The 26,656-nt window shown below is 39.5% G+C and overlaps 2 protein-coding genes across 2 annotated transcripts in view; one reads left to right on the top strand and one right to left on the bottom strand.

The window, feature by feature from the left end:
- r (carbamoyl-phosphate synthetase 2, aspartate transcarbamylase, and dihydroorotase rudimentary) overlaps positions 1-26,656 on the bottom strand; it is a 126,243-nt gene that overhangs the window by 48,047 nt on the left and 51,540 nt on the right. The window lies entirely within an intron of this gene.
- LOC145407973 (uncharacterized) lies at positions 31-25,354 on the top strand. The gene is made up of 11 exons (XM_080278776.1): positions 31-465; positions 9,151-9,338; positions 10,339-10,513; positions 11,659-11,788; positions 14,077-15,068; positions 15,594-15,721; positions 16,711-16,876; positions 17,710-17,976; positions 18,984-19,179; positions 20,447-20,499; positions 24,581-25,354. Exons 1-11 carry the CDS (start codon positions 31-33, stop codon positions 25,352-25,354), a joined length of 3,504 nt encoding a protein of 1,167 aa, XP_080134902.1.

Genomic DNA, 26,656 nt, shown 5'->3' with positions numbered 1-26,656 from the left:
GAGAGAGAGACCTTCAGGTGTAATTCGGTCATGGAAGGTCGGAAGTCTGGATCGTGCCCAGTCAACTGCCAAAAAACTGTAATTAATGGTAACGGTAACGATGGTGATGATGATGATGACTGTGATGCTGGTGGAGGTAAAGACGGCGATGGTGGAGGCGGTGGCAGTGATGCAGATCGTGATGATATGGTGAAAGTAATGGTGACAGTAACACAGATGATGACAAAGGATGATGGCGATGGTGGCAGCCCTGTGGAGGTTGTAATAGTAGTGATGATGGTGGGAGGTGAAAGTAATGGTTATGGTGGCAGTGGTAGTGGTGGTAATGTTGGCAGTCGTGATGATAACGACGGGGATAATGGTGAGGACCGTGGTAATGATGACGATCGTTGTATTTATTGTGGCATTGGTGGTGGTGGTGATAATGACGGTGGTGAGTGTGGACGTGGTGGTAATGGTGGTACTGTACAGTGCCGATGACGGTGATGTGATGATAGTAATGATCACGTCAGAGTGGTAGTGGTTTTAGTGGTGATCCTTCCATCTTTCCACAGGTTCCACAAAACAGAGAAAGAATGACAATCCACAAGCATTTGGTGGCTGTGATGATAAAGCTGGTAGTAGCAGTAGCTGTGGTTGTGACAATCATGGTTATGATGGTTATGACAATCGTATGTATTACAAAGATAGTGCTGGCTGTGATACAAATTAATGATAACGGTGGTAGTGGTGACAGCAGTGGGATTAGAGTGATGATAATGATAGTGACGGAGACTGTGGTGACAGTAAGCAGTAGTGATGATAATAATGGTAGTAACAGTGACAATGGTATTAATGACAGACGTGACAGTATTGAATAAACTTTAAAGCTAATTAGCACAAAAGGAACCTTTAAGAATCAGATTGTTGGTCAAAAATTGGATTTATTTTCTGATTTCCTTTCCTTGCATCCATAGCCCTGTTCTTACTAGCTCCTTCCCCATGTACTGTACTACTACTGCTACTACTACTACTACAATTACGACTACTACTAGTGCTACTACTACTACCAATAATAATAATAATAATAATAATAATAATAATAATAATAATAACAATAATACTAATAAACATCAGAGATAAGCTCAATTTTGCCACGCACGGTATAGGGAAAATATGGATAAAATTATTTGAAAATTGGGACCCAGCTCAAGGCAAAATTTTTCCAAATACACTTATATATACATTAAAGTAACTGGAATTTTGTTAAGTTCACTTTTTCGTAGTGGTAGGTGGTGGCGACCATCATCCACTCACTCGATGTAGTGCTGCCTACTTCTTCCTTAGCCTTTATCATCTTTTTTCTGTGCCTGCCCTCCTATCTTCCTATTTCTCCCATCTTTCCTGTCACTACCTATTGCTTTTCTTTCTGTTACAGGTGGCTTTACATTGAGTGACAAGCCAAATGGTTTCCTGTAAGCCAAGAAACCATTTACAACGCTGGGTGGTAACCATATAACCAAACCATACGTGCTCCCTACGTGTCAAGTGTGTTGGTGGAGGGTTAGTGCCCCTCCCTGTAAAACACATAACTCAGAGTCAAATGGCCACCCCGTACGGGATTATGGCGTCTGACAATAGATAGATAGATAGATAGACTTTTTCATCGTGATGACTGGAAGTACTATTATTAACAGGATTCTCTCTTTCTCTCTCTCTCTCTCTCTCTCTCTCTCTCTCTCTCTCTCATTCAAGCACAGACTCAATCAAACTGTCACTACCCCTAAATGTATAACACACACAACTCCATTCTCCGCATTTCATTCAGCACCTCACGCTAACATATTGTACAGCTTTTTCAAAATCTCACTTTCACTCATTCTCACTCAGTCACACATTCTCTCTCTCTCTCTCTCTCTCTCTCTCTCTCTACACACACACACACACACACACACACACACACACACACACAAATTTCCATTCTCCGCATTTCATTCAGCATCTCACACTAACATCTAGTACAACTTTTCCAAAATCTCTCTCTCTCTCTCTCTCTCTCTCTCTCTCTCTCTCTCTCTCTCTCTCTCAATCATGCTTTCACACACTCCCTCTTTCACTCAACTTCTCACACTAACCTATTCTTGCAATCAATTTCACTTTCACTCTTCCTGACTCACACTGGCACTAACACTCACTCTCACTCACACATTTCTTAAACTCAAATTTACTAACTCACTCATTTTCACAAGGCTTCTCATTCACTCATTCATACAATTTTCAATCTCACACTCATTCTGTCACCCACTCTCACACTTTTGCTACTCATTCTCACTGCCTTACTCATACAAACTCAGTCCCTCATTCTCATGCTTTCTCTCACACCTTCACAAGTAAGTCATGCAATCATTAAAAAAAAAAAAAAAAAAGTCTATCTTTGACAGTTAATTATGAGGTTCACTGTGGGACTGGACCTTCTCCTTGGAGGGAGACTGATGGCCAAAATGAACACCCCTCAATGCTAAGCACAAATGGAGAAAGCTTTAGAGTTTATGGTTTGTGAAACTCACTCAGCTATACAAAGTCATCTGATGTGAGCTGAAACAGAATACCGTACTGTGCTAGAGTTGCATAATCCTGAGTGGTATTATGTAATCAATAAACCTCAACCAATCCTTGGCTGCAAACCCTTATGGGCCACATCAGGTTGACCAGTAAATGGCTTCTTGGGCTACATGAAATCAAATGGCTTGTCACTCAGTGCAGAGTCACCTGAAGGCTTCATTTAATCATCTGAGTGGATGGTGGGTATCTCCACTTACCACTTTTACGTAACACCGAAAATTCTTTACTTTATTTCTGCCTGTTACAAACACCTGTTGGTCTGACAGCAGGTATTAAGATAAACGTCTGTCAGATAACAGGTCATAAAATTATGGGTTTAACACATTCAGCCACAGCATGTCTTTCCGAAGCTAAATAAAAACTTCAATGCTAGAATGGATAAAATAAACAAATCATCAGGCTGTTTAACACCTGCCTAAGCACATCTTTCCTATGCTGAATGAAACTGTTTGGTGTTAGAATGAAGGAAATGTTAAAAATCATCACAGAGCTGAACAGGTGACTAAAATCAAAAGTGTAATTACTTCAAGCTCCATAACCACATGATAAAAAAAAAAGTAGAAAATACTAAAGACAGTCCCTAGAGCCCATTGATGTCACTTTAACTACATTATATTCTCCTTTCTAATGATTTTCTTCAGCTTAGGATATATAATGATTTTGCAAATGGAGGGGTACAATACAGCATTAATTCTTTCATTATTAATCATTCCTTAATTTGAGAATACTGTGCTGTCTGGAATTTGTGGGAATAAAATCATCAGAGGAAGAAGCACTGCATACAGTAAACAATAAATTCACATTACCCATTCAATTTTATGCTGAAATTATATCTACAACACAATGATGTATTTTTTATTTTATGCCTGGTATCCCTTGTCAGTCTTATTTAGGTTAGATGACTTTCTGAAATGTAGGTGTTAGCTAAGGCCTACGTTAACCTATCCACCTCATGTAGAGTAAATATGTTCAGGCTCGACAGAAAGATGAATACCAGTAATTATACCTATCACGGTAGCCTTGTTTTAACCACGGAATCAGTATACAGGAGCCAAACAAGAACACAGAATGTAAACTTAAGAGTAGTATGAGAAGAACAGATAAAAACAATTTTAATGGTAAGCATTTTATGTAGACAGATAAGGTGAGAGATTCCTAGGTACAAAAACAGATGAGAGTAAACGTATACCCTCCAAAATTAAAGGATGAAGTGATAATGCCAGACCATGTCATTTGCAGGCAAGATAAGATTACAGACACCTAAGTTAACAGTGACAACCTATATGTGGAGTGAGAGGAGGAGGTATGCGATGAACCAGACAAGAAAGAAGTACCTGTACAGTATAAAAGTACCATTGATGAGCTGGATGGGAAAGTTTAATAATCAATAGTTCAGAGAAAAGAATTTTGAGAGATCTCTGTCTTACATCTGATCAACACAACTTGATGATGAAGCCGACTCCATGCCTTCTTTACCCCTGCACAGTTGTTGACTATATAAACAGCTTTTATTCGTCCATGTAGAGTACAACTCTCACACGTGGGGAGGTTCCCCACATACAGCTCTTCTCAACAAGGTGGAGTCAAAGGCTTTTCACCTCATTAACTCTCCTCCTCTTACTGTCTCCCATCAACCTCTGTCTCTTTGCCACACTGTTGTACCTTTGTCTCTTTTCTGTTGCTGCTTCAATGGTCACTGCTGTCTGAACTATCCACTTGCATCTCTCCACCACTACAGTGGGCATGTTGCACCCATCTAGCAACAAACTCTCATCCCTTTTTCGTCCACCTCTCTAATACAAGAATTAGCAGTTACTCCCAGACCTTCATGTATGCAACAGGTCAACTCTGGAACTGTCTCCCTCTGTCTGTATTTCCTATTGCCTATGATCTCCAGTTTTTCAGATACAGTGTGTCCAGGCATCTCAAAATGAATGGATCATTATGGTCACTGCTCTCTGAACTATCCACTTGCATCTCTCCACCACTACAGTGGGCATGTTGCACCCATCTAACAACAAACTCTCATTCCTTTTTCATCCACCTCTCTAATACAAGAATTAGCAGTTACTCCCAGACCTTTCATGTATGCAACAGGTCAACTCTGGAACTGCCTCCCTCTGTCTGTATTTCCTATTGCCTATGATCTCCAGTTTTTCAGATACAGTGTGTCCAGGCATCTCAAAATGAATGGATCATGAATTTGGCTCTCTGTAATCATGTTTTTGTTTTTGCTTGGAGGTAACAATTTGTGGGCTCCAGGCAGTTGGTTACTTCTTTCTTGCATTAAAAGAAAGAAAAAAAAAGGCAAATATACAATGTGGGTGCTACAAAATGGCACCAACTTCTAGGAAATGACAACATACTTTGTATGGTGTCATTATCACCTATCACAATTGCAAAATCATCCACACATACTTTATAATGTCATGCTCAACCCCATCAGGAGGAGTGAATGGCAAAAACTACATTTAAAATGTTGTACAGTATTCTGCCAAAAAAAAATAATAAATAAATAAATATAGAAAAAATTCAACTATTGCTTATAAAGCACCTAACACTCAAGTTCTCAGTACTGTACAAAGGCCATTATCGCTGCATGCTGGCAACATGTCCAAGATACTTCAATGATGAGAGCTCTGTTATCACCCCTAAAACAATAATGGTTATCGCATGTGACGTACTTATCATCGCTCCGCAAGGCCACATTAGGCAAACGCACATTATCTGCAGTCTGGGAAAATTTTCAATATCTTTATTCCAACAGCTAACAAGCTTATTCGCTGATCAACTACCAGCGTAACACAGACAACCCTCAGAGGAACAAGAGTTCAAACGACCCATTAATTTCCTGTTTGACCTACTGGGCCAAAATTCAACCAGTGGTTACTTCGCGTTATTCTAGGTGCATTCAGACCTTACATACATCGCTTGAAACTCACCCAATCAGGTCAATTAAGATCTTATCATATAAACACCTTCATGCGGTGGCATCATGATAACCAGGCAGCAGAAATGTCCAGTTTTGCAAATACAGTAACCCTGAATTCATTGTCACCCAAAAGGAGGATGATGGAATGCACAAAAAGTCTGCAGCTTACAAGGTTTATATCCAGATAAGCCTGGGGCTACAATGACAATAAGCTTTACATCATCCAGATCCAATAACACAAAAATAATTCCAGTTCAGTTATTTTCATTATGTCCATGGAAGCTTGTTGACATCTGTTCAGGCCCAGTCAGGTCAAATCTGGTTCAATCATCCCAGTTCAGTCCCATTCAAGACTACTAGATTATTTCAGGTCCCTATTGACCATTGTACTTCACACCCTTCACATCCATTCCAGGCCAATCATATTAATTTTAATCCTTCAGGTCAATATTGGTCCATTCACGCCACTTCAGGTCTAGCAAGGTCCATTCAGTGCCAATCTGGTTATATTATCTTTACCAAAAATAAGAGACACACATACAAGCAAAGAATAAGCTGATTTCCTCTTCACACTGTTCTTCTTATACCATTACCATGACCTTACCAAAACACCTATGACTCCCACCCTGACTCACCATGCACAAGGCAGCCCATCCCGTTAACCCCTCTCTACACATTCCACCCTTTTTCTAATCCCACCCACCAATGTAAATGAATTCTAGAGAAATGTACGACAAGCTTTCCCATTATTATTGCTGCCTCTCATACACAGTATATTTCACAGGGTGTGGAGAGGATGGAGGGTGAAAGACTGACGAAGAGAGTGTATGTGAGTGAGGTGGAGGGGGAAAGAGGGAGGGGGAGGCCGAGGATGAGATGGAGGGATGGGGTGGAGAGGTATATGAGAGAGGGGGGTGTGAGTTGGGAGCAGGGGAGTGAAATGGCGGGGGACAGGGCGACTTGGAGGCGATTTGTTTGTGGCCACCCCAAACGGGACTGAGGCGTCTGGCAATAGATAGATAGAGATAGATAGATAGTAATCATCCTACTTTGCCTCATCACCCATCCTCATCTTAATCTACTCTACCCACTCCTTTTGGTTCATCCACCTATTTCTTACTCTCCCACCTTTTACTTGCACCTTACCAGCTTACCTAAAACAGCCATCTTCCCATCTTCTCAACATATACAGTACAACATACACATTCCGATTCTTTAAAAAGTACAGTATTTCTCAGTTAATGACATACAGTAATTGTAAATATCTGCTCTATACATCACAACCCTTTCTACACTCACCCTGTTCCTCAACTAAAGTTTCTTTCAGTAATGCCTTGCACCCTCCTTGTAATTAACCCGTTAACTGCTCTATACAGCTTGGGCTGTTCCGAGTGCGACTGCATAATACAGCCCTGGCTGCGCAGATGAATTTCGAATATAGTGCAATGGTGACCAAGGCCGACCCATGCAAGCAAGTTTGAGCCTTCAAAACCAAAACCGAAACCGAAACCGAAAAAGAAAACAAAAACCATACATTCCAATAGAGAATCAGACACTTTGATGTTCATCCATGGCTTTACCAAGGTAAATATTGAGCTAATATTTCGTTTCTATATACTTTGGAATGTGTTTTCTCAATTCCTAAGACAAAATTTGGCCTTTGGGAAATTTCATTTTTACCCCTATGTCTGCACACCACGGACACCTCCAAAAAACTGCCATGCGCAGTTAACGGGTTAACTATCATACGCTTTCCCTGATATGTTTCACAAAATGATACTTCTATATCCCTTTCTTTTTTACTATCTTTTCTTCCTTACTCTCTTTACCTTTGTACAACTACAACCATATCCTACCCATACCAGTTTGTATAGTGTGCACTCTTCTTAACCATCCTAATTAATTTCCACAGGTTAATGGACAAACACAAATTTTAACACAATCATCTCAAGAACGAAGCATATGCAACGCCTGGGAACACAGGGTCAATTTATACAGCTCTAAGTAAGACAACTTGAAAGAGAGTGCCAACGGAAGGGAAGCGGGGGGTGGTCTCCCTCCCCCCAGCTAGCCCAGCTCAGGGATGGGAAACTACTGTAATGGTCGAAAGCATTCCCAACACGACACACCCAGTGACAATGATAAGACAACTGAGAATAATTATGTAAGTACTATACAGATTCTTTCCTTTTCTCTTCCCTTTTCTTTCTGTCTATGGGTGACACTACACTGAGTGACAAGCCAAATGGTTTCCTGTACACCAGGAAAACATGTACTACACTGGGTGGTAACCATGTAACCAAACTATGACACCTGAAGGTTTAGTGGGTAATTAAGGTATTCCACCGGGAGTGAGCCTGTGTAGGTTTAAATCCAAGAGGCGGCTGGGGTTTATTGTTCACATAATGCCATTCAAGGAGGTGTGAGGCTGGTCACTCTCACCTTAAATGTCTGGATCAACTTGCCTAATCCCAGGCTCCTATGCTCTTCAAGGGGCAACACAGGATTAGATGATGTATGTATGTATGTATACAGAATCAAGACTATTTGGAGGAAAAAAAAAAAAAATTCATATCACAAGGCGACTTTCACACCCTCAGTCTAAGGGTATCTCCTACAGCTGAATTAAATCATTTAGGGTTAACCAACATCAAGTACACTAAAGTACATCCTTCTGATGAAGCACAGATTGTTTCTAACCCTTTCAACCTATGGAATATCACCTACAATATACAAAATTTGTCATTAAGCAAAACAAATCCTATGGTTAAGAATTTAACAAGGGAGTATGTATATACCAGTACCTACCATCTGTACAAGCACACTCTATCAACTCAAAATATAAATTATTAAACATCATAAACTGACAGATCTAGAGTTATTCTGTGAAATTAACACAGCATGATTAGAGCTCAAAGCATGAATAAACCATGTTCTTGAGCTTAAATTCTGTTTTATCTATGTAACACAACATTATAAGAACAGTACTTTTGGCTCTCTTTTCATAATTCTCAGGGCCTGATGATGGTGTCTGCAAATTCTGACCTCAGTGCTTATGCTACTTCTTGGATGTTCATATTTTTTAGAGCTTGCAAAAATTTTACATAACTGCACTGGATACCTGGTAATAATTTTGCAACTAACCTAAAAACTTATATTCCATCCAGTGACGTATTTTTTGGTTCTTTCTTGCTACCTTCAAATGATTTTTTTTTTTTGTTCTGCTGTGGAGATATTTTTCAACCTGGAGAGGTTAAATTATATCCTTAATTAACCTCTTCACTATCTGAGGTTCTTAACTTAAATGAAATAGTCTGGTGATAGCCTGGGTAGAAGCAACCCTTGGCTCACCTGAATGTGAACCCAGTAGAGAGCAGACTGAAGTTACTCTTTTCCGCCAATTCACTGTCCTCCTTTTGGGGGACATGGATGGAAATTAGGGACATCTTTAAGATCAGGCAGCAGAACCACCTAATCATATTGGTGCCACCACATGAACACATCCCTCTCCAGAGCCTGAACAAAACAAAAAATTTCAATGCCATGAGGGGGTCAATTTGTATTTCTTCAATGATTTTGCTTTAGGTTCAAACTAATCCCAATGACTGGATCACTAGGTCAGCACAGGAGCATCAGAGAAGGGAGAGCTTGGGGCAACATCGGCTGTACTGGAATGGGAGAAGCGTGAAAAAGAACTCAATGTTGCGGTGCTGGAAAAGATTAGGGATGACTTCTACAACAGACCTGACAACTTCATATTAAACCTCCTCATTATTTCTATCCAGTTCTACGCAAACTTCGACAAGTAAGTTTGTTGCAGTTTTTGCTCAACCCCAGTCTGCCTGACTAGGCGCACTCAGCTACAAATAAGCAACTACCCCTCTAGGTTGGCCCACAGGTTCCCTATGCTGTTGATGTTATGCCTGGGTCTTAGTGCACTTTCTGTTTTGCAGCATTCCATTATGTGTGATAAGTGGGCCTTTTCTACAAGTGAGGCATGTGTCATCTGTGACTCCACCTAACCCAAATCTATGCTGTAGATCAGGAGGGCTGGGTGGTGTCCTTGCCTAAGCCAAGGCAGTGAACTCGATCTGATTGAGGTGCTGCATTGTACTGCATGTGAAATAGTTTTGTACGAGTTTATTCACTGTTGGTGTATGAATTTCTGGAGATGGGATGTTACTGAAGAGGGTCTGGTCATGTTTTAGTAGAGAAGATTTTATGTGCCTAATTTATTAACTGTAACTGATCATTTACTTGTTGAATCCAGTGTAACTCAACAGGCAGGTGATCAGCTACAATTAAAATATCTCTCTAATTCAACTTTCATATCTTATTAATAGACAGAGAGAGAGAGAGAGAGAGAGAGAGAGAGAGAAAGAGAGAGTATAGTACTGTATTAAACTGCTGCCCCTTTAAAAAAAAAAAAAAAAAAAAAAAAAAAAAAAAATCCTCTTCCCTCTGACAAGGTTATAGATCCACCAAGCTGTACCTCTCATACTAGTCCATACTCTTGCAACACCACAAATAGCTTTGGCATTTCTAATCAAGAACTTTTTGTATACACTCCACAAATTTTCCCAATCCACATGCTTCCAATTCATTAAATGTAGTTTCTCCACTAAACCCTCTCTTTATGGCTGTGTGTTTCCTTTTGTGCTGATCATTAAATCATAAATATTTCAGAACTTACAAAATACAGTTTGCTTTGAAGATAATTTTTGATACCCTACAAACACATGCAACTGTGCTATTTTAACTAAGATACCCTTTTCTCCTTCCTCCAATCCATCTTCTGATACCAGGGAGAAGGCAAACATCAGTAACCACATCAGAGACCGCGAGTTAGCTTTCAATAAAAAGCTAGCTCCATCTAAGAGGAAGATTATGTACATGGGTGGTCTAGAGGAGATTTCTGGCACCCATGTTCTCTATCAGCCCCATGACCAACATTACATGGAGCTGCCTACCCCACTACAGGTAAAACAGTACTAGCATTAAAGAAAAAAAAAAAAAATGTAATACCAGCTCTTTTGAGAAATCCATAATTAAGAATTAGAAATCATCATGTCCAGATCATATCTTGCTGAGAACTGAAAATAAATGTACAACTAAGGTAACAGAAAGGCAACCTAATGACTGCATGAAAAAAGGCAGGCAGATAACCAGGTGGAAGAATGAAACTCATAGCTCTGCATGCAAGGGATGGATCAGGCTAATACTCAAAACAAAATTGTACATGCCCTTTGTCCTGCAAAGGACTGACAAGGACTCCTGTTGCTCCTGACTATGCTGAATCTATCTGAGAATAATTATTTATCATCTGACAGCAGTAACAATATTGACAGATGCTGTGGTAGATGGGAGCACTTACCATCCATTCACTCAATGTAGTGCTGCTCTCAGGTGTCTGCCATTTCCTCTCCTCCATCCTTCTTTCCTTCCATTCTCGTCTTACTTTCCTTCATTCTTTCCTTGTCCTTCTGCCTATGGGTGACTTTACACTCCCTCTTCTGTCTTTCTTTCCTTCATTCTTTCCTCTTCCTTCTGCCTGTGGGTGACTGTACACAACGTAACAAGCCAAATGGTCTCCTGTACACCAGGACACCATTTACTATGCTGGGTGGTAACCAAATTTTGGAACCTGGTGGGTAACTTAGTGGATAATTATGGCGCTCCAATCGGATTGAGCCGGTGAAGGTTTATATCCCAAGGGGTGGTTGGGGTTTATTGCTCACATAATGCCACTCAGGGATGAATGAGGCTGGTCACTCTCATCTTAAATGTCAGGACCAATTTGCCTAGCCCTGGGCTCCTACTCTCCTCATGGGGCAATGTAGGTCTGGATGATGGATGGACGGATAAAAAAAGAAGTATGATAACAGCACTGAACATAAATCAGTATATACCATACTCAGGTATGCATGCTAATCCAAACTGTAGTAAATGATGAAAATTATCATTATGGTATGTTTACACATTAACTAAAAAAAGCCTTTTCAGCATCAAAAAAGCCTAGCATCAGTGCACATGCTACTTATAATGTTAAAAAAATATATATATATATTTAAATGATTGGCCTATTAGAAACTATGTAGATTTAATTAATCTCTATCCCTACTTAGATATATGTGGTGCAGGACAATGTGGACCTGTACCCTGATGAGCAGTATGCTGAGCTACAAGAGAAGACCTACACAGATGTTGATGGTCCTAGCTACAGATTCTGCACAGAATACTCCAAAAGACATTTAGGTATTCCATCACAAACTTATCCCTCATCATCAGATGCAATAACAGTCCACATACTTCAGATTCACTATGTTTTATGTATGCAAGATCATAGTGCCATTGGGGGAAGTTAGTGCACAAGAGAAGATAGGCTTGTTAACTTGCACCATTATACATTAAGTGTTATTATCTGATATAATTTTCACTTAATTTTATGATATTCATCTACAGCAATTTCTAAAGGCAGTATGTGGTACTAAAGGTGGCTATGAACTTTATCTGGTTACCCATCCCCGCCCCGGAGGGGCTCGAGGACGGGTATTGTTTTCACTCGGTTTGTCTGTTTGTTTGTCTGTCTGTTAAAAACTTTACATGAAAACTACTGGTGCGATTTTGACTAAAATTACAGGGATGATGGGCTGTGACTCACTGATCACCTGATTACATATTGGGGCCAAACTGGGCCAAGGCCCTGGTTGTAGGCCCCTCAACCCCCCAAAAAAGGCAAAAAATTATTTTTTGGCCATAACTCCCTTCAGATTCGTCATATTGACATGGACCCAAATCCTAAAGGCGCATCTTTCAAATCTGCATCTTATAACATGCCTCATTACATCAGGGGAGTCACCCCCCCAGTTAGCGGTAGGGGGGTCAATGTCAGGTAGGTCTGGCCTAAAATTCTGAATGGGCATAAAATCATCAATTTTCACCCGATTTACTCCAAATTTGATACGTGACATCTTTGATTAGATATCTTATTGTGTTTATATGTCAACACTAAAATGACTGCTGGGGATGGATTTGCTGTGCCTTGGCACCACTTCTTGTTAGTTCTGGAAATGGATTAGGTAAAAATATCTTTCATAGGGCCCATTTAATGTGCTGCCACTGAACTCAGGTTATCTATCCATCTATCTATTGCCAGATGCCTTAATCCCACATGGGGTGGCCACAAACAAATCGCCTCCACGTAGCCCTGTCCCCCACCATTTCACTGCCCTGCTCCCAACTCACACCCCCCTCTCTCATATACCTCTCCACTCCATCCTTCCATCTCATCCTCGGCCTCCCCTTCCCTCTCCCCCCCTCCACCTCACTCAGGTTATGACTTTGTTAAATGTTGTCATTTTCAGCAATGTAGGCCCACCCATATTACATCTCTTGTAAAATTTGCTTCCAAGAGATTAGGTGTGCTAAGCCAACTGCGTACCTTCTTTACCCCTGCACAGTTGTTGACTTTATACAGTACACAGGTTTTATTCTCCCCTGTGTAGAGTACAACTCTCATGTGTGGGGAGGCTCCCCACATACAACTCTTCTCAATAGGGTGGAGTCAAAGGCTTTTTGTCTAATTAATTCTTCTCCTCTTACTGGCTCCCTTCAACCTCTGTCTCATCGCCACACTGTTGCACCTTTATCTCTTTTCTATCAGTACTTCAATGGTCACTGCTCCTCTGAACTGTCTACTTACATCCCCCTACCTCTATGACGGGTGTGTAGCACCTGCCTAGCAACAAACTCTCATTCCTCTTCTGTCCAACTCTATAATGCAAGAGTTAACCGTTACTCCCAGTCCTTCATTTATGCAACAGGTCAACTCTGGAACTGTCTCTTTCTGTCTGTATTTCCTACTTCCTATGATCTCCAGTCTTTAAAACGCAGTGTGTCCAGGCATCTCAAAATTAACGGATCTTGAATTTGGCTCTCTTTTGTATTGTTTTTTTCTTGGAAGGAATGGTTTGTGGGCTCCTGGCCTTTGATTCCTTCTTCTTTGCATTAAAAAATTAAAAAAAAATTAAGAAAGGAGACACCTATATCCTTTATTTTTCCTTAATGCATAATGAATGAACCATATCCTAATATATGTACTATCACGATCCAAAGTTTCTTTACCTCCCTGAGTGGAGGAAGGTCGAAGCCAAGGTTGAAGAAATGACGGGCCACCGAACACAGGCCAGTTCATGATGGAGGGGTTCACTAACCTGAAGCTTAGGATAATAAGAATCACCCGGATGAAACACACGACCCTATTTATGAATCACGGTATCATGAACCATTATGTCTTGTATACTGGCAGTGTCCGATCATCTGGTCTTGCTACAACCTTGGCTTCGACCTTCTTCCATTCAGGGGGGTAAAGAAACTTTGGATCATGATAGTACACAAAAATGAATGAATCAAATTTTCAATTTTTAAAGATTCTCAAATTGCTAATATGTAAATATTAAGGTACTGTATCAATGCATGACTGACTGTTTCTCCAATTAGTTTACACAGTGAGTGACATTTACCACAAATGTTGCATGTTTCAGGATATGTAAGACTTCGATGTGCTGACATTATCCCTGGAGTAACTAGGCACAACACATATGAAGACATATATGGATACCTCAAACCAGCAGATGAATCCCAACCTGATCCTGTTGTGGATGTACGACCTCTACGTCGAAACTCTCTCGTCAGTTCTTGTACAGATGAAGAGGAAGATGAGGATAACCCTATACCCAGAAGACATGCACTACGTAAAGTGTCATCAACAGAATTTGAAGAAAGTGATGAGGATAATGAACCAGCACCTTCTCCACCAGCCCAACACTTGGCATCACGTCGGCTTAGTGGAATTATGCCTCAAAATTATCCTACACTTCAACAGTTAAATAATCTACAGCCTCTAAAGGAAGGAAAGGGCAAAAACCAACTTCCAAATGGTGATATTGGACCACCAAAAAGTACATTAAATTCAAATGCCATTATGGAAAGAAGACCAAGTGGAGCATTCCCCAAAGTTGGACCAGAAATGAAACGCCTAAGGCTTGCTAACAGTTTCGTAGTTGATGGAATGGAACTGGTTAAACAAAAATTAGCTATGGTGGAAGAAGACAGTGAAAATGAGGAAGAAAATGAGAAAGAATTGAAGGATGTGAAAACTGTACAAAAGCCACCCACTTCTGAAGCAATACAAAAACCATCCACTCCTGAAACAATACAAAAACCACCCAGTATACAGATAACTGTAGAGGAAGAGGAAGAAAAATCTGAGAAAGAAAATGAGGAAGTTCTTCTAAATGCACGTATAAACAGTGGTTGTTTCATAAACAGGAAAATAAAGATACGGGAACAAAATGATGCATATGGCATTGATGCAAAACTGGAACGCAGAACCTATCTTTCCTCAGAACGATATTTTGAGTGCTTTGAGGATGAGTTTGAAAACCTGACAAAAATTATTGGTAAAGAACACCTAATAGACAGCTGCCAATTACAAGTCCCTGCAGTCCTCGCTAGTGAGCTAATGATTGAAGATGTGAGTATGCAGTACAGTTCATACATTTTGCTGATTTACTCACTAAGCCTAGGGATGTCTTTTTATTTTACTTTTGCCATTTCCTGATGGTTTCCTTCAGCATGGGATAGTTTTTGAAATGGAAGGGATGTCTTTTAATTTTATTTCTGCCATCTCCTGATTATTTTATTCTGCATGGGAGAGACTTTTCAAATTTAAGAGGTTTGATATAGTGCTTATAAATCCCTTCAATACAAGAAGCCTTTCCTGAGCTGGGGGGGGAGGGGGGAGTCTATGGTCACCAGGAATAAACTAAAAATGACATCACCTGGATACTAAATCAACAAGGTATATTTTACTGAACTCTTAATAGGAACATGTTACATCAACAATATCAGTAAAGTAATACCAATAACCAATCAGGTAAATAAGTCCAGTATACATTTAAATGAAAGAATGTCACCATTATTCATTTTTAATACTACAGAAACAAAGTTCAACAAGGAAATCAACCCAACATTAATCCTACTTCATATTCCATACCAGATAGGACCAAAGTTCAACACAGAATTCATCCCAACACTGATTCTAAAAGAATGGCCAAAATGCTCCTTCGAGTGGAAGATGAGATCGAGGAAGGAACTCCGGGATAAAGACACACAAATGATTTACAGGTATGTATGATCATTTATGTATCAACATCAGTTTATCTCCTCTACAGTAAAGTACCTAAATCAACATACTGTATGCACTTAATTCTTCATACAAAGCATCCCACCACATGGACAACTGTTCATGCAAAAAGTTTCTAACCAGTCACATTAAGCAGGACTTTTCTTTTTCCAAAGAAATATCACCATGACCCACCCTTACTGGATGTGGGTGGATTTACAGGTTGTAGGATTAGGAAATAAAAAGTAAGCATTTATCCACTCATTGCTATGGTCATCAACTGAGGATGAAGAGTGGAATCCACAATGACTTCCATCAGCTTCTTCCTATTACAGCCCCAATTCCCACACACAACCCAGTATCATCCTAGGAAATTTTTGAGCAGCTGCTGGTAATGTTAACTATAATTCACTTGTAACCACCCTAATCCCCACTATGTATCAATTTTTAAACATCATCATCATCATCTTCCAATCCTACGTCGCCCCATGAGGAGCGTAGGAGCTCAGGGCTAGGCAGTTGGTCCTGACATTTAAGATGAGAGTGACCAACCTCACTCATCCCTGAGTGGCATTATGTGAACAATAAACCCCAACCACCCCTTGGATATAAACCTTCACTGGCTCAATCTGATTGGAGCACAATAATTACCCACTAAACCACCAGGTGCCAAAATTTGGTTATATGGTTACCACCCAGCATAGTAAATAGTTTCCTGGTGTACAGGAAGCCATTTGGCTTGTCACTCAGTGTAGAGTCACCCATAGGCAGAAGAAAGGGGAAAGAATGATGGAATGAAAGACAGACGAAGGAGTGTAAAGTCTGGAAATTAAACAACATGATTCTACACAGCCATAAAGATCACAGTTCATCTTTTGGTTTGTTGTCATTTTAAGGGGATCATTTCAGCCTTCCACACTGCCAAGGAGTGTGGTTACAACAAACACTTAAAAATTAGCTGAGAACAATAAATAGTTTACAATTATTTCAGATGGCCTAAGGATCATAACATTCAAGAGGTTGTACAAATGGGTTGCAATCTGGTGCCAATCGGCCACTACAACCCCAAAGAGCCAAATCGTGTAATGAAAATTGAATGGCAACTACAGTTCACAAAGGGAGAACAAATCCTTCTTCGCAGTCTTGGACACACACAGGTAAAGTATGCAGCACACACGTTACTGCTCAAAAGTACTAAATACAGTACCATTTGAGAGGAGCATCTGCAATTACATGGAGAAAGAGATGGACAGACAGACAAATGAGGAAGAGAAGGAGCTTTGTGGTACTAATGTGGACACAATTAAAAGTGTTCGGAAAATACTACGAGATGGTCTGGCCATGCGGTGAGATGAACAATAACAGACTGACTAGAAGAGTATATGTGAGAGAGAGGGATGGGGCCAGAGGGGTAGGGAGACCAAGGATGAGATAGAGGGATGGAGTGGAGAGATATATGAGAGTTGGGTATAAGCTGAAGAGAGGGCAGTCAAATGGCAAAGGACAGGGTGATGTTAAGGCCATTTGTTTGTGGCCAACCCTTATGCAATTAAGACATCTGGTAATTTACAGATAGATGGAGGGAATGATTAAGTCTATTATGATGATGATGTCTTTGTCATTCTTGCTATGGCCAGATGATTTTCTTCAACCTATCAGCATTTTCATGGTAATGGGATTAGAATTCATACTCAATAGCCCTTCCATGAATTTGTTGTCTTTTTTAACATGAACTTCACTACTGGGAAGAAATATTATTCAGAGCAAGTGACTTCTCATGATGAAGGGGTTAATTTGGTTACTGTTACATAATTAAAACTAACAGGTTTAATGTATACAGTATATAATATATTTCAGTAGATACAGAAATAATTCTGGATTGTCATTTTGGGGGAACAGGTAGCCAAATGATAGGCAAGTGGAATGCAATTACGGTACAGTACTTTAAGATTGTGGCATCAAACCTTTAATGTCATTAATATTTTGACAGGCCAGACTTCTATTACTGGTAGAATACTTGATGCGTGACCATCTGGGTGATGTGCCAGGTCTAAAGAATCAGCATCTACGCTACATTCTCTTCTGGATGTGTGAGCAGAACTTCAAGGACTGGCATGAAGCTCGGTTGGGTAATAAGCTCAAGGAATATTTTAAGACTCTCTACACCAGCCTCTCTACTGAGCATCTGCCCCACTATTTCATCGACAAATGTAATATGATGGAGAACATACCTGGGCGTTATTTACGCCAACTGCAGGTAATATTATTTACATCAATAGTCCATTTTAACCACACTCTGTACTTGCAGAAATTAATCCATTCCAGGCAGCTAGAAATGGAAGGATGAAGTATGTGCAGAGAAGTGTGGATGATTTGAAAGTCAGTACAATGGTCTCTTCCTTCACTGCATTAGCAATATAATCAATGAAACTCATAGCATGCTAGACATACACCTGTGAAAAGGAGCTGAGAATTTCAAAGGACTGTATAATAAGTGACTGGACAATTTCAGTGAGCATTCAGCTCACAGATCATCATTAACCTAATCCTACTTCCCATCAGTAAAAGGAGTGGGAAGGATCAAGAAATTGAACAACAGGTCATAAAAAGTTGGATAACAATCCATTCACACAATAAAACAAGTAGTCCATAATGCCTAATGAAGAGAAACATTCTGCCTCATGCCAACTAATAAAAACAGTGTACTCACTGTCCTTTGCATCTCCATATCATTCTTGAGTCATTTACTCTCCACTACCTTCATACTGTACATTTACCTCTCTTTTGTATCACTGCATCCAGGTATAGGTACTAAAACTCTTTTGGTGATTCAAGTATCATTTCATTAACCAACACATAACAATCCATCATCCTCTCTGTCAACAACAATCACTTTACACTCTGTGCAGTTTCTTTGTGAGGGTGCAAGTCAATTTGATACGGTGAGAGCTGAATTAAATATGTGCTGAACACTCATGGAGATAATAATAACGGCTGCCATGTTCATTTACAAAACAATTTACTATAATATTTTCTATGAGTAAGGCAACACACTCACAAGAATGATCATGTGTGTGTGTGTGTGTGTGTGTGTGTGTGATATACTGTATATATATATATATATATATATATATATATATATATATATATATGTATATGTATATGTATATATATATATATATATATATATATATATATATATATATATATATATATATATATATATATATATATATATATACACACACTGTAATAATTTTCCAGGCCACAGTGAAAAGAATCAAAGAGAACCTGCCAGTATACCTGATGCACACAATGAAACAAATGAGGACTGCAAGTGACTTCTACCCGACTCTTGACATTGTAAAACTTTACAAGCTCGTTACAGCTGAGACCTTTGGCATCCATGAACTCAACCCACAGCTAGTACAACTTGGAGGCAGCACAGTCACTAAGGTTGGTTCACAATTACAGCGTACCAAACAGCCACCACAGACTGACTGATACATGCTTTATTATCTCTCACTCATTCCATTTTTTCAATGGCACACTTGGGAACATTATTTTGGCTATTGCTAAACCATTATTCCAAGTGAAGGAAATCATTACACCCAAAAAGATACTGATATTTGTAAATCATCATCATGACTATCTCTACTCAACATACCATTATTACAGACTAATGGATGAGATCCAGAAGCAATACAACAGAATGCAAGAGAGTGAGCCTATGAAATCCACTATACATAATATTCATCATTCATCTCCCCAAAATCTGAAATGGTTAATGAGTGAATGCTTGCTATTCTCACAGCCCAGTTTACTATGTTCATACTGGGTGGAAGGACTCTACACTAGATTTTGCACGCTCTCTTGTAATAAGGCTGAAATAGGATGCCTTCAGGTGGTGGTGCTAGAATGACTAGGGCTGCCCAGTTATATAAATGTCCCTCAACTACTCCTTTGTTCCTCCAAAAGAGGACAGTGGACTACTTTAGCCTGCAGCCCAACAGGTTCACACCCTGATGAGCCTATGGCCACAACAACAACAGCAACACTGTAAATATCAACCAGGAATGATGTTCCAGCCAGCCTCTCTGCTGCTCATTGGCAAGTCTGTCAGTGATGGAAGCACTAGACAATCACTTACTCATCCTCATCTCTGTACAGTCCAATGTACAGATGTTGACATTATTTATTCCCCTAAAGTTTCACTACCATAAAGCATCACATTCTCAAACATGCAGAATACAACCATCCATTAAGTGTGAACTGAGGATCCATTCAAAGACAAGAAAGAAAACAGTTCCTAAACTTCATCCATCCACTTCTAACCTTCACATTCCAAAGACATATCTGCAAACTTTATCCTATGACACTTAAACCTCTCCCTCATGGTCACTCCAACAAATGGCACACCTGAAAACAACCACATCCCACAGCCTACCTTTGACAACACTGCACCTCTTGTGTCCCCATACTATATAGAAAATACTGTACACTAAAAAGATATGCATTACTCCCAATACCCATCCAAACAACAGCATATGGCAAGTTACCATCTACTACCACCGCACAAATTCTTTTTAGTAATGATCGCCTACATTTTATCTTATTACGGTATTTGTATGACATAAACAAACGCATGTGCATTTGGCATATGCATCCGACATCTATTCTTCTGAAAAATTATTAAGTTTCACTAATTTTCCAGGAACCTGATTTAGGAGAAGATGTTCTTTACAGTGACTCTGAAGAAGAGAGGGAGGCAGAGACTAAGGTGAATATATTTCAGTTTATGTATTAGCAAAGAAATGTAACTTTGCAAGAAAATTTTTCTAGTTCTATATCATCATTGTCATCATCATAGCAACTGTTTTTTTACATACACCATATAAAACTAACATTTCCACTAATCTGAAGTTAATAATTCACAAGCGAGGTTCACCAAATTAATACTTAATACTGTACACAGTACTGCACTGTTGTACACTACTGTACAATGCAGTATTAACTGAAGATAAGTGGGACTTGCAATGCTTAGTGAATGAGCCTAAGGGTGTGTGTATGAATTAAAATCTATACGCGAATTTAACAAAAAGTAAAGTTGTGTTCTTTTATGGGAATAAGGTCACTGAGTGCATTGTGAGGATGAATGGTTGGGAAATGAAGAGTGCGAATGACTTCATATACGTACTGTAATGTGATGAACAGTGACTGATGGCTAGATGTGTAATGTTATATGATAGTGTAGTGGTAGGTGGGGGTACTCACCATTCACTCACTCGATGTAGTGGTGCTCTTGGGTGACAGCTCTTTTCTATTTTCCTTCCTTCTTTCCTTCCTTCCTCTTCTGTCTTTCTTTCCTTCTTTCTTTCCTCTTCCTTCTGTATGAGGGTGACTCTGCACTGAGTGACAAGCCAAGTGATTTTCAGTACACCAGGAAACCATTTACTATGCTGGGTGGTAACCACATAACCAAACTATGGCTCCTAGTGGTTTAGTGGGTAATTAAACCGCTCCAGCCGGATTGAACCTATGTAGGTGTATATCCAATGGGTGGCTGGGGTTTATTGTTCACGGAATGCCACTCAGGGATGAGTGAGGCTGGTCACTCTCATCTTAAATGTCAGGATCAACTTGCCTAGCTCTGGGCTCCTACGCTCCTCATGGGACAACAGATGATTAGATGATGTATGTATGTATGTATGTATATATGAAACTTAATTAGCAGTGGGAGAAGGATATGTGTAGGTCTGTAAACAAAGAGATGAGGATAGCCAGGTCGATATCTAATGCTTCCAGAATGATGGAACAAGCAGCTGAGTTAATGACTAGGTCCTAGAGGCACTGGTGACATGATGAATATGGGGGAAATGGAGATGGCACGGACATGTGGAGAGAATGGGGGATGAGAACTGGGTGAAACGTTCTATGAGTGTGAACGTAGGGCAAAGAGCACCAAGAGTTACACCTGAGCACACTTGGGATGAGGCCCTACAAAATGACTTAAAGGTTCAAGCTTTGAATAGAAATTCTACCAGAATTCATGTCGCATGGAAAGCTCCATCAAGTGAATGAGGATGAAATGAGGAAGCATATACACCCACTAAAACAAAATATTGGCACTCTTTTGGCATGATAAAATTTGACACACCAGACGAGAGATCTGAAAATAAACTCCTGAGTTAACATGCCAGGTTGGTATCCCTGATCAGCTAAGCCTTAGGTCAGTATTCATTGTGGCACTGGAGGCTTCATAGCACCGCTTACTGAGCAATTTGTTTTGTCTATACAGTAACTGTCAGTCTTTTATGTTACTTAGAGAGTTCGAGTATCAACATAATTTTCATAAAAATTACAAAACAGGATGCTGTTGTGTAATGTGCAGAATAAACTGCTGTCTATGAAGTGTAATGAAAGAACCAAAAGCCACTTTGAATATGAGTCCTAGGTTTGAATACTCTGTAGTGTGTAGTGTCAGCGTTGCAATGTTAGCATGGAAATCCCAATTTCTTGCACACTGGAACATCATTTAGCATAATTTAAACATATATGATGATGATGATAAACATATATGAAACTGCACCTAGTGCGTTATCTTGCACTATTAATTATACTAATACGTGCTTTTTAGTGCACTGAATGTTTAATGAAACATCATCATCATCATCATCCAATCTTATGTCGCCCCACAGAGGAGCGTAGGAACCCGGGGCTAAGCAAGTTGGTCCTGACATTTAAGATGAGAGCGACCAGCCTCACTCATCTCTGAGTGGCATTACATGAGCAATCAACCCAAACCACCCCTTGGATATAAACCTTCACCGGCTCAATCCGACTGGAGCGCAATAATTACCCACTAAACCACCAGGCACCAAAACTTGGTTATATGGTTACCACCCAGGGTAGTAAATGGTTTCATGGTGTACAGGAAACCATTTGGCTTGTCACTCAGTGTAGAGTCACCCACAGGCAGAAGGAAGAGGAAAGAATGAAGGAAAGAAAGACAGAAGCAAGACTGTCATACTACATGCCTTTTTCTTGCTACTGAATAAAGGGAAAAATACAATGAGTTCATATTTACAGCTGAAGTCCATCCATTTCATCTTGTGGCATTTTAATAATTTTGTTGGTTACAGGTTCTTCCTTTATCTTAACAGCATTGTTAACAGAGAATACTATGGCTCACCATATTTTCCAATATGTTTAGTGGGTAATTAAGGCATTCCAACTGGACTGAGCCTATGTAGGTTTATATCCAAGGGATGGTTGAGGTTTATTGCTCATGTAATGCCACTCAGGCATGAGTGAGGCTGGTCATTCTCATCTTAAATGTCAGGACCAACTTGCCTAGACCCAGGCTCCTACACTCCTCATGGAGCAGCATATGATTGGATGATGGATGGATGGATTCCTTTGTTGTTACTACCATAATGTAGTGGTGATATCTTGTCAAAGCTTTACATTAATGGTCAAGAGACTGCCAATCTGTCTGTGGTTAAAGTAATGGCATAGTACATGTATAACTGAATAACAAAAAGCTAGAGCTACAATAGGCCATGATGCAGGATCATCGGTGTGATTGAGGATAAAAGACAGGCCCTATAAAAAGCCTGGATCCAGTTACTGAAGATTTCCTATAACGATACATATAGTAAAAAATGACAGAACATTACAAGAAAGTGGCTGATAACAGAGAATGGATATTAAAGACTGATACTAAGAAGGGAATAATAAAACTTAAAATTCCTAAAGGGGAAGGAAGTTGATGTAAGAAACAGCATGAGGCAGCTTAGAGATATACTGGTAATACTGTAGTACATTAAAACCTCGATATAATGGACTTCGATAGACTGGAATTCGCTTTTATTGGACTCGAGGAACTACCAGATTAAATTCCTATATACTGGAAAAAGTCCGATAAAGCCAGAAGCAGTCCAGACTGCCTGACCACTTCAGCTATGTTCACCACAATAAAGTATATAAAAGAAATGTTTATCAGTGTACAGTATAGTATTATTATATATATTATACCACTTAATTAATGTAGTGAAGTTATAACACAGTACAGTACCACAATGGTAGTCAAAACAGTTTAAAAACCGTTTGTGCGATCCGGACTAATGTCTGATATATCGGAAAAAGTCCAGGTTAGCAGGGGGAAGTCCAGATGTCGTATTTATCGGAATTTCGCATTTTTCAGAATGCCTTGGGCCCCAATTAGTTCATTATAGTGAGGTCTTACTGTATAGTTCTTTGGAAGAGGATGTGTTTATGTGTGTTTGCCATCAACCCATTCTTTAAATGCTAATGATGGCTGTCACTGTGTCACAAAATGTCAGAAAACCCTAAGGTGGTAACCTCAGATACAATGGATGCCATGCAAAATAATAGCACTTTGATTTCTATATTACCTAGTGGATAATGCTTTGAGACTTTCCTTCGAGTATTATGTCCATGTCCACTGCTATGATTTATTCATTATACTGTACTGTACACGGCATGAAGCTACGGGAGTTATACTATATTTGGAGAGAGAGAGAGAGAGAGAGAGAGAGAGATGGGGAGAAGGGGGAGATATAGTGTGAGGGGGTGAATTTGGTGTACCAACTGTTACTGGATTTTCACGGCTTCTGTGCCAGGGATAGCTGAAATGGGTATCGAAGCATGGGGAGCCTTTAATTATTTTAGCGGGTGTACAAGGCCTTAAAAAATGGGGGAGGGGGCTTGGATGCAACAACAATAAAATATTTACAGCAGTGACTAATTACAGTGCACTAAATCTGAAAAATTTCACACTGCAGTAACCAGGAATATTTTTTTGTAAATGCTCTACACTAACCTCACTTTAATTACAGAGAAAACTGCATGAAGAACGGATAAAGCGCAAGAGGCAAGCAAACAGAACAAAATCCAGGGATTCCTCTAAAAATTCCAAGAGCCCTCCAACCATCCGACTCGACGTTAAGATTCAAAAGGTGAAGGACCTCCGTGCTGGCCGTGTTCTGCAGATGTTTGCAGAACACTTTCTTAACATGGCACGAGCTTCAAATGAAAATCGCTCCTATCCACAAGCATATACATATCTCCTGATGGCAGGAAACATGGCAGAACTCTTGGATGAAACTGGTAACAATGATGAAGCAAGGAACTACAGGACACAAATAGAGGAATTAAATATTGCTTCAAGGAGTGGAGTACATGACATACTTGGGTCATCTTGGAGTATTAATGGACACCAAGATCTAATGTTCACCAAAGCCAACATCCGGGGCACAAACTGGGAAATGACCAAGAAAGACCTGCAGCTTCCTGACCCACCAGATCCACCACCTAATCCTTCACCCATCATTGGCGTTGACAGGATTGCAAAGAGTAAAGCTATGCAAACTACAACAATTCTTCACATTAGCAAAGAAACAAAAACACAGCTTTCCAGAACATTATCTGATGGATCTGATGAAGTATCCTTGCCCACAGATGTGGCTGAGCTAGAAAAGGGAGTCATAAGCTCAGAAACAGTCAGTCATGTCAATGAAGCAGAAGTTACACATAAAGTGAAAAATGGTTCAGCTATGGTTTGCCTTGACTCTGAAAGTGAATCTACTGAGGATGAGTCCACAGATTTATAAATCTGGAGGAAAAAAAGATCTTTAAAAAATCTAAATTAGGATCATTTCCAGTACTATACAGTTTACCATTATTAAAATAGTTTGGAGAACAGTATAGCTTAGAACAATGCTTAATTAAAAAAAAAAAAGCCAGATCATCTTGCCTAAGACAAAAGTACACCTGCATAATGGATGTATGGAGAACAAATCATCCTTAAAGATCTGTATTGTACCAGCAACCTTGCAGTACAGTACAGTACAGTACAGTACTATGCCCCTGGTCACAGCAGTAGTCAAATAACTTGGTATTAAATAATTAGTGCCCAGATATGATGGGAATGTGGATGCATGGTTATTTGGCCCAAAAAGTTACAACCAAAAAAGTTACACCCAAGAAATAAAGTTATTATTTTGTTATAAGTGCACAGAGTATTGAGTAACAACCTTAAATCAATATCTTATATTAACACCTATTTACTCTCTTTATACAGTATATAGCACTGTATATACAATCTCATAACACTGCTTTCAGCTGCGGCCACAATAGCTAATTACCAACTAATTCGATGGGAAACTGAACAGGTACGGTCTTGGGAACATGGACAACTTTCATATCATTCTCATCAATCACAAGTTTTTTACTTTAAACTCCTTTTCATTCTAAGATTCTTCATAAAATACCGACTAAACATCCCTGACCTTGTATCATACCACTTTTAATACCAATAAAAGATTAATATGTCCCTGGTCAGTGCCAGCTCATTATTTCAATATTATTCTAGACTTACAATTAGAGAATACTCAATATTTATGAGTATCACTGTAAAAAATCACATTAAAACACTGTATTATATCAAGAAACTTTATACATATTTTGTAATATTCACTGTATGAATAAAATGATTTATGACAACAGATGAGTGCATGTGGAATAATCTGGGGAAACAAAAACCAATAAATAAATGAGGCTGCAGACAAAGTATACTGGAAGCAACCTTATATTTGAATAAAAAATGATAAAGAATGATGTACTGAGGTGGCTGGATATATACAGTAGATGAAAACATGAAACATAAATGGCTTGTGATATTCAAAGTAGCAGGGCTGACAGAAAAGGATGAAAGCAAGAATGTGAACGGAGCAAAAATATGAAGTAATTAAATACCTAAGAGATGAAGGCTTCATTTAGTGGAAGGAGCAGTGATGGGAGGTAACAGATGGACCTGGGGTGGTTTTTGTGAAACAACCCATGGTAAACTGTTTTGACCTCTTAAACCCAAAGACACAGGCCACTGTGTGTCTCTGTGTCATATAGAACAAGTA

The sequence above is a fragment of the Coenobita brevimanus genome, chromosome 75 (assembly GCF_032717465.1).
Source record: "Coenobita brevimanus isolate Jiangsu-jjx chromosome 75, ASM3271746v2, whole genome shotgun sequence".
In the NCBI taxonomy this organism is placed as follows: Eukaryota; Metazoa; Arthropoda; class Malacostraca; order Decapoda; family Coenobitidae; genus Coenobita; species Coenobita brevimanus.
This window is presented reverse-complemented; position numbering and strand designations above follow the sequence as displayed.

Bases quoted from the DNA above. Each gene is read 5' to 3' on its own strand.
- LOC145407973 (XM_080278776.1), top strand. From the start codon at position 31: ATGGAAGGTCGGAAGTCTGGATCGTGCCCAGTCAACTGCCAAAAAACT. The intron at 9,339-10,338 runs GTAAGTTTGTTG...TTCTGATACCAG, and splicing joins TTCTACGCAAACTTCGACAA to GGAGAAGGCAAACATCAGTA. The intron at 15,069-15,593 runs GTGAGTATGCAG...ATTCCATACCAG, and splicing joins GTGAGCTAATGATTGAAGAT to ATAGGACCAAAGTTCAACAC.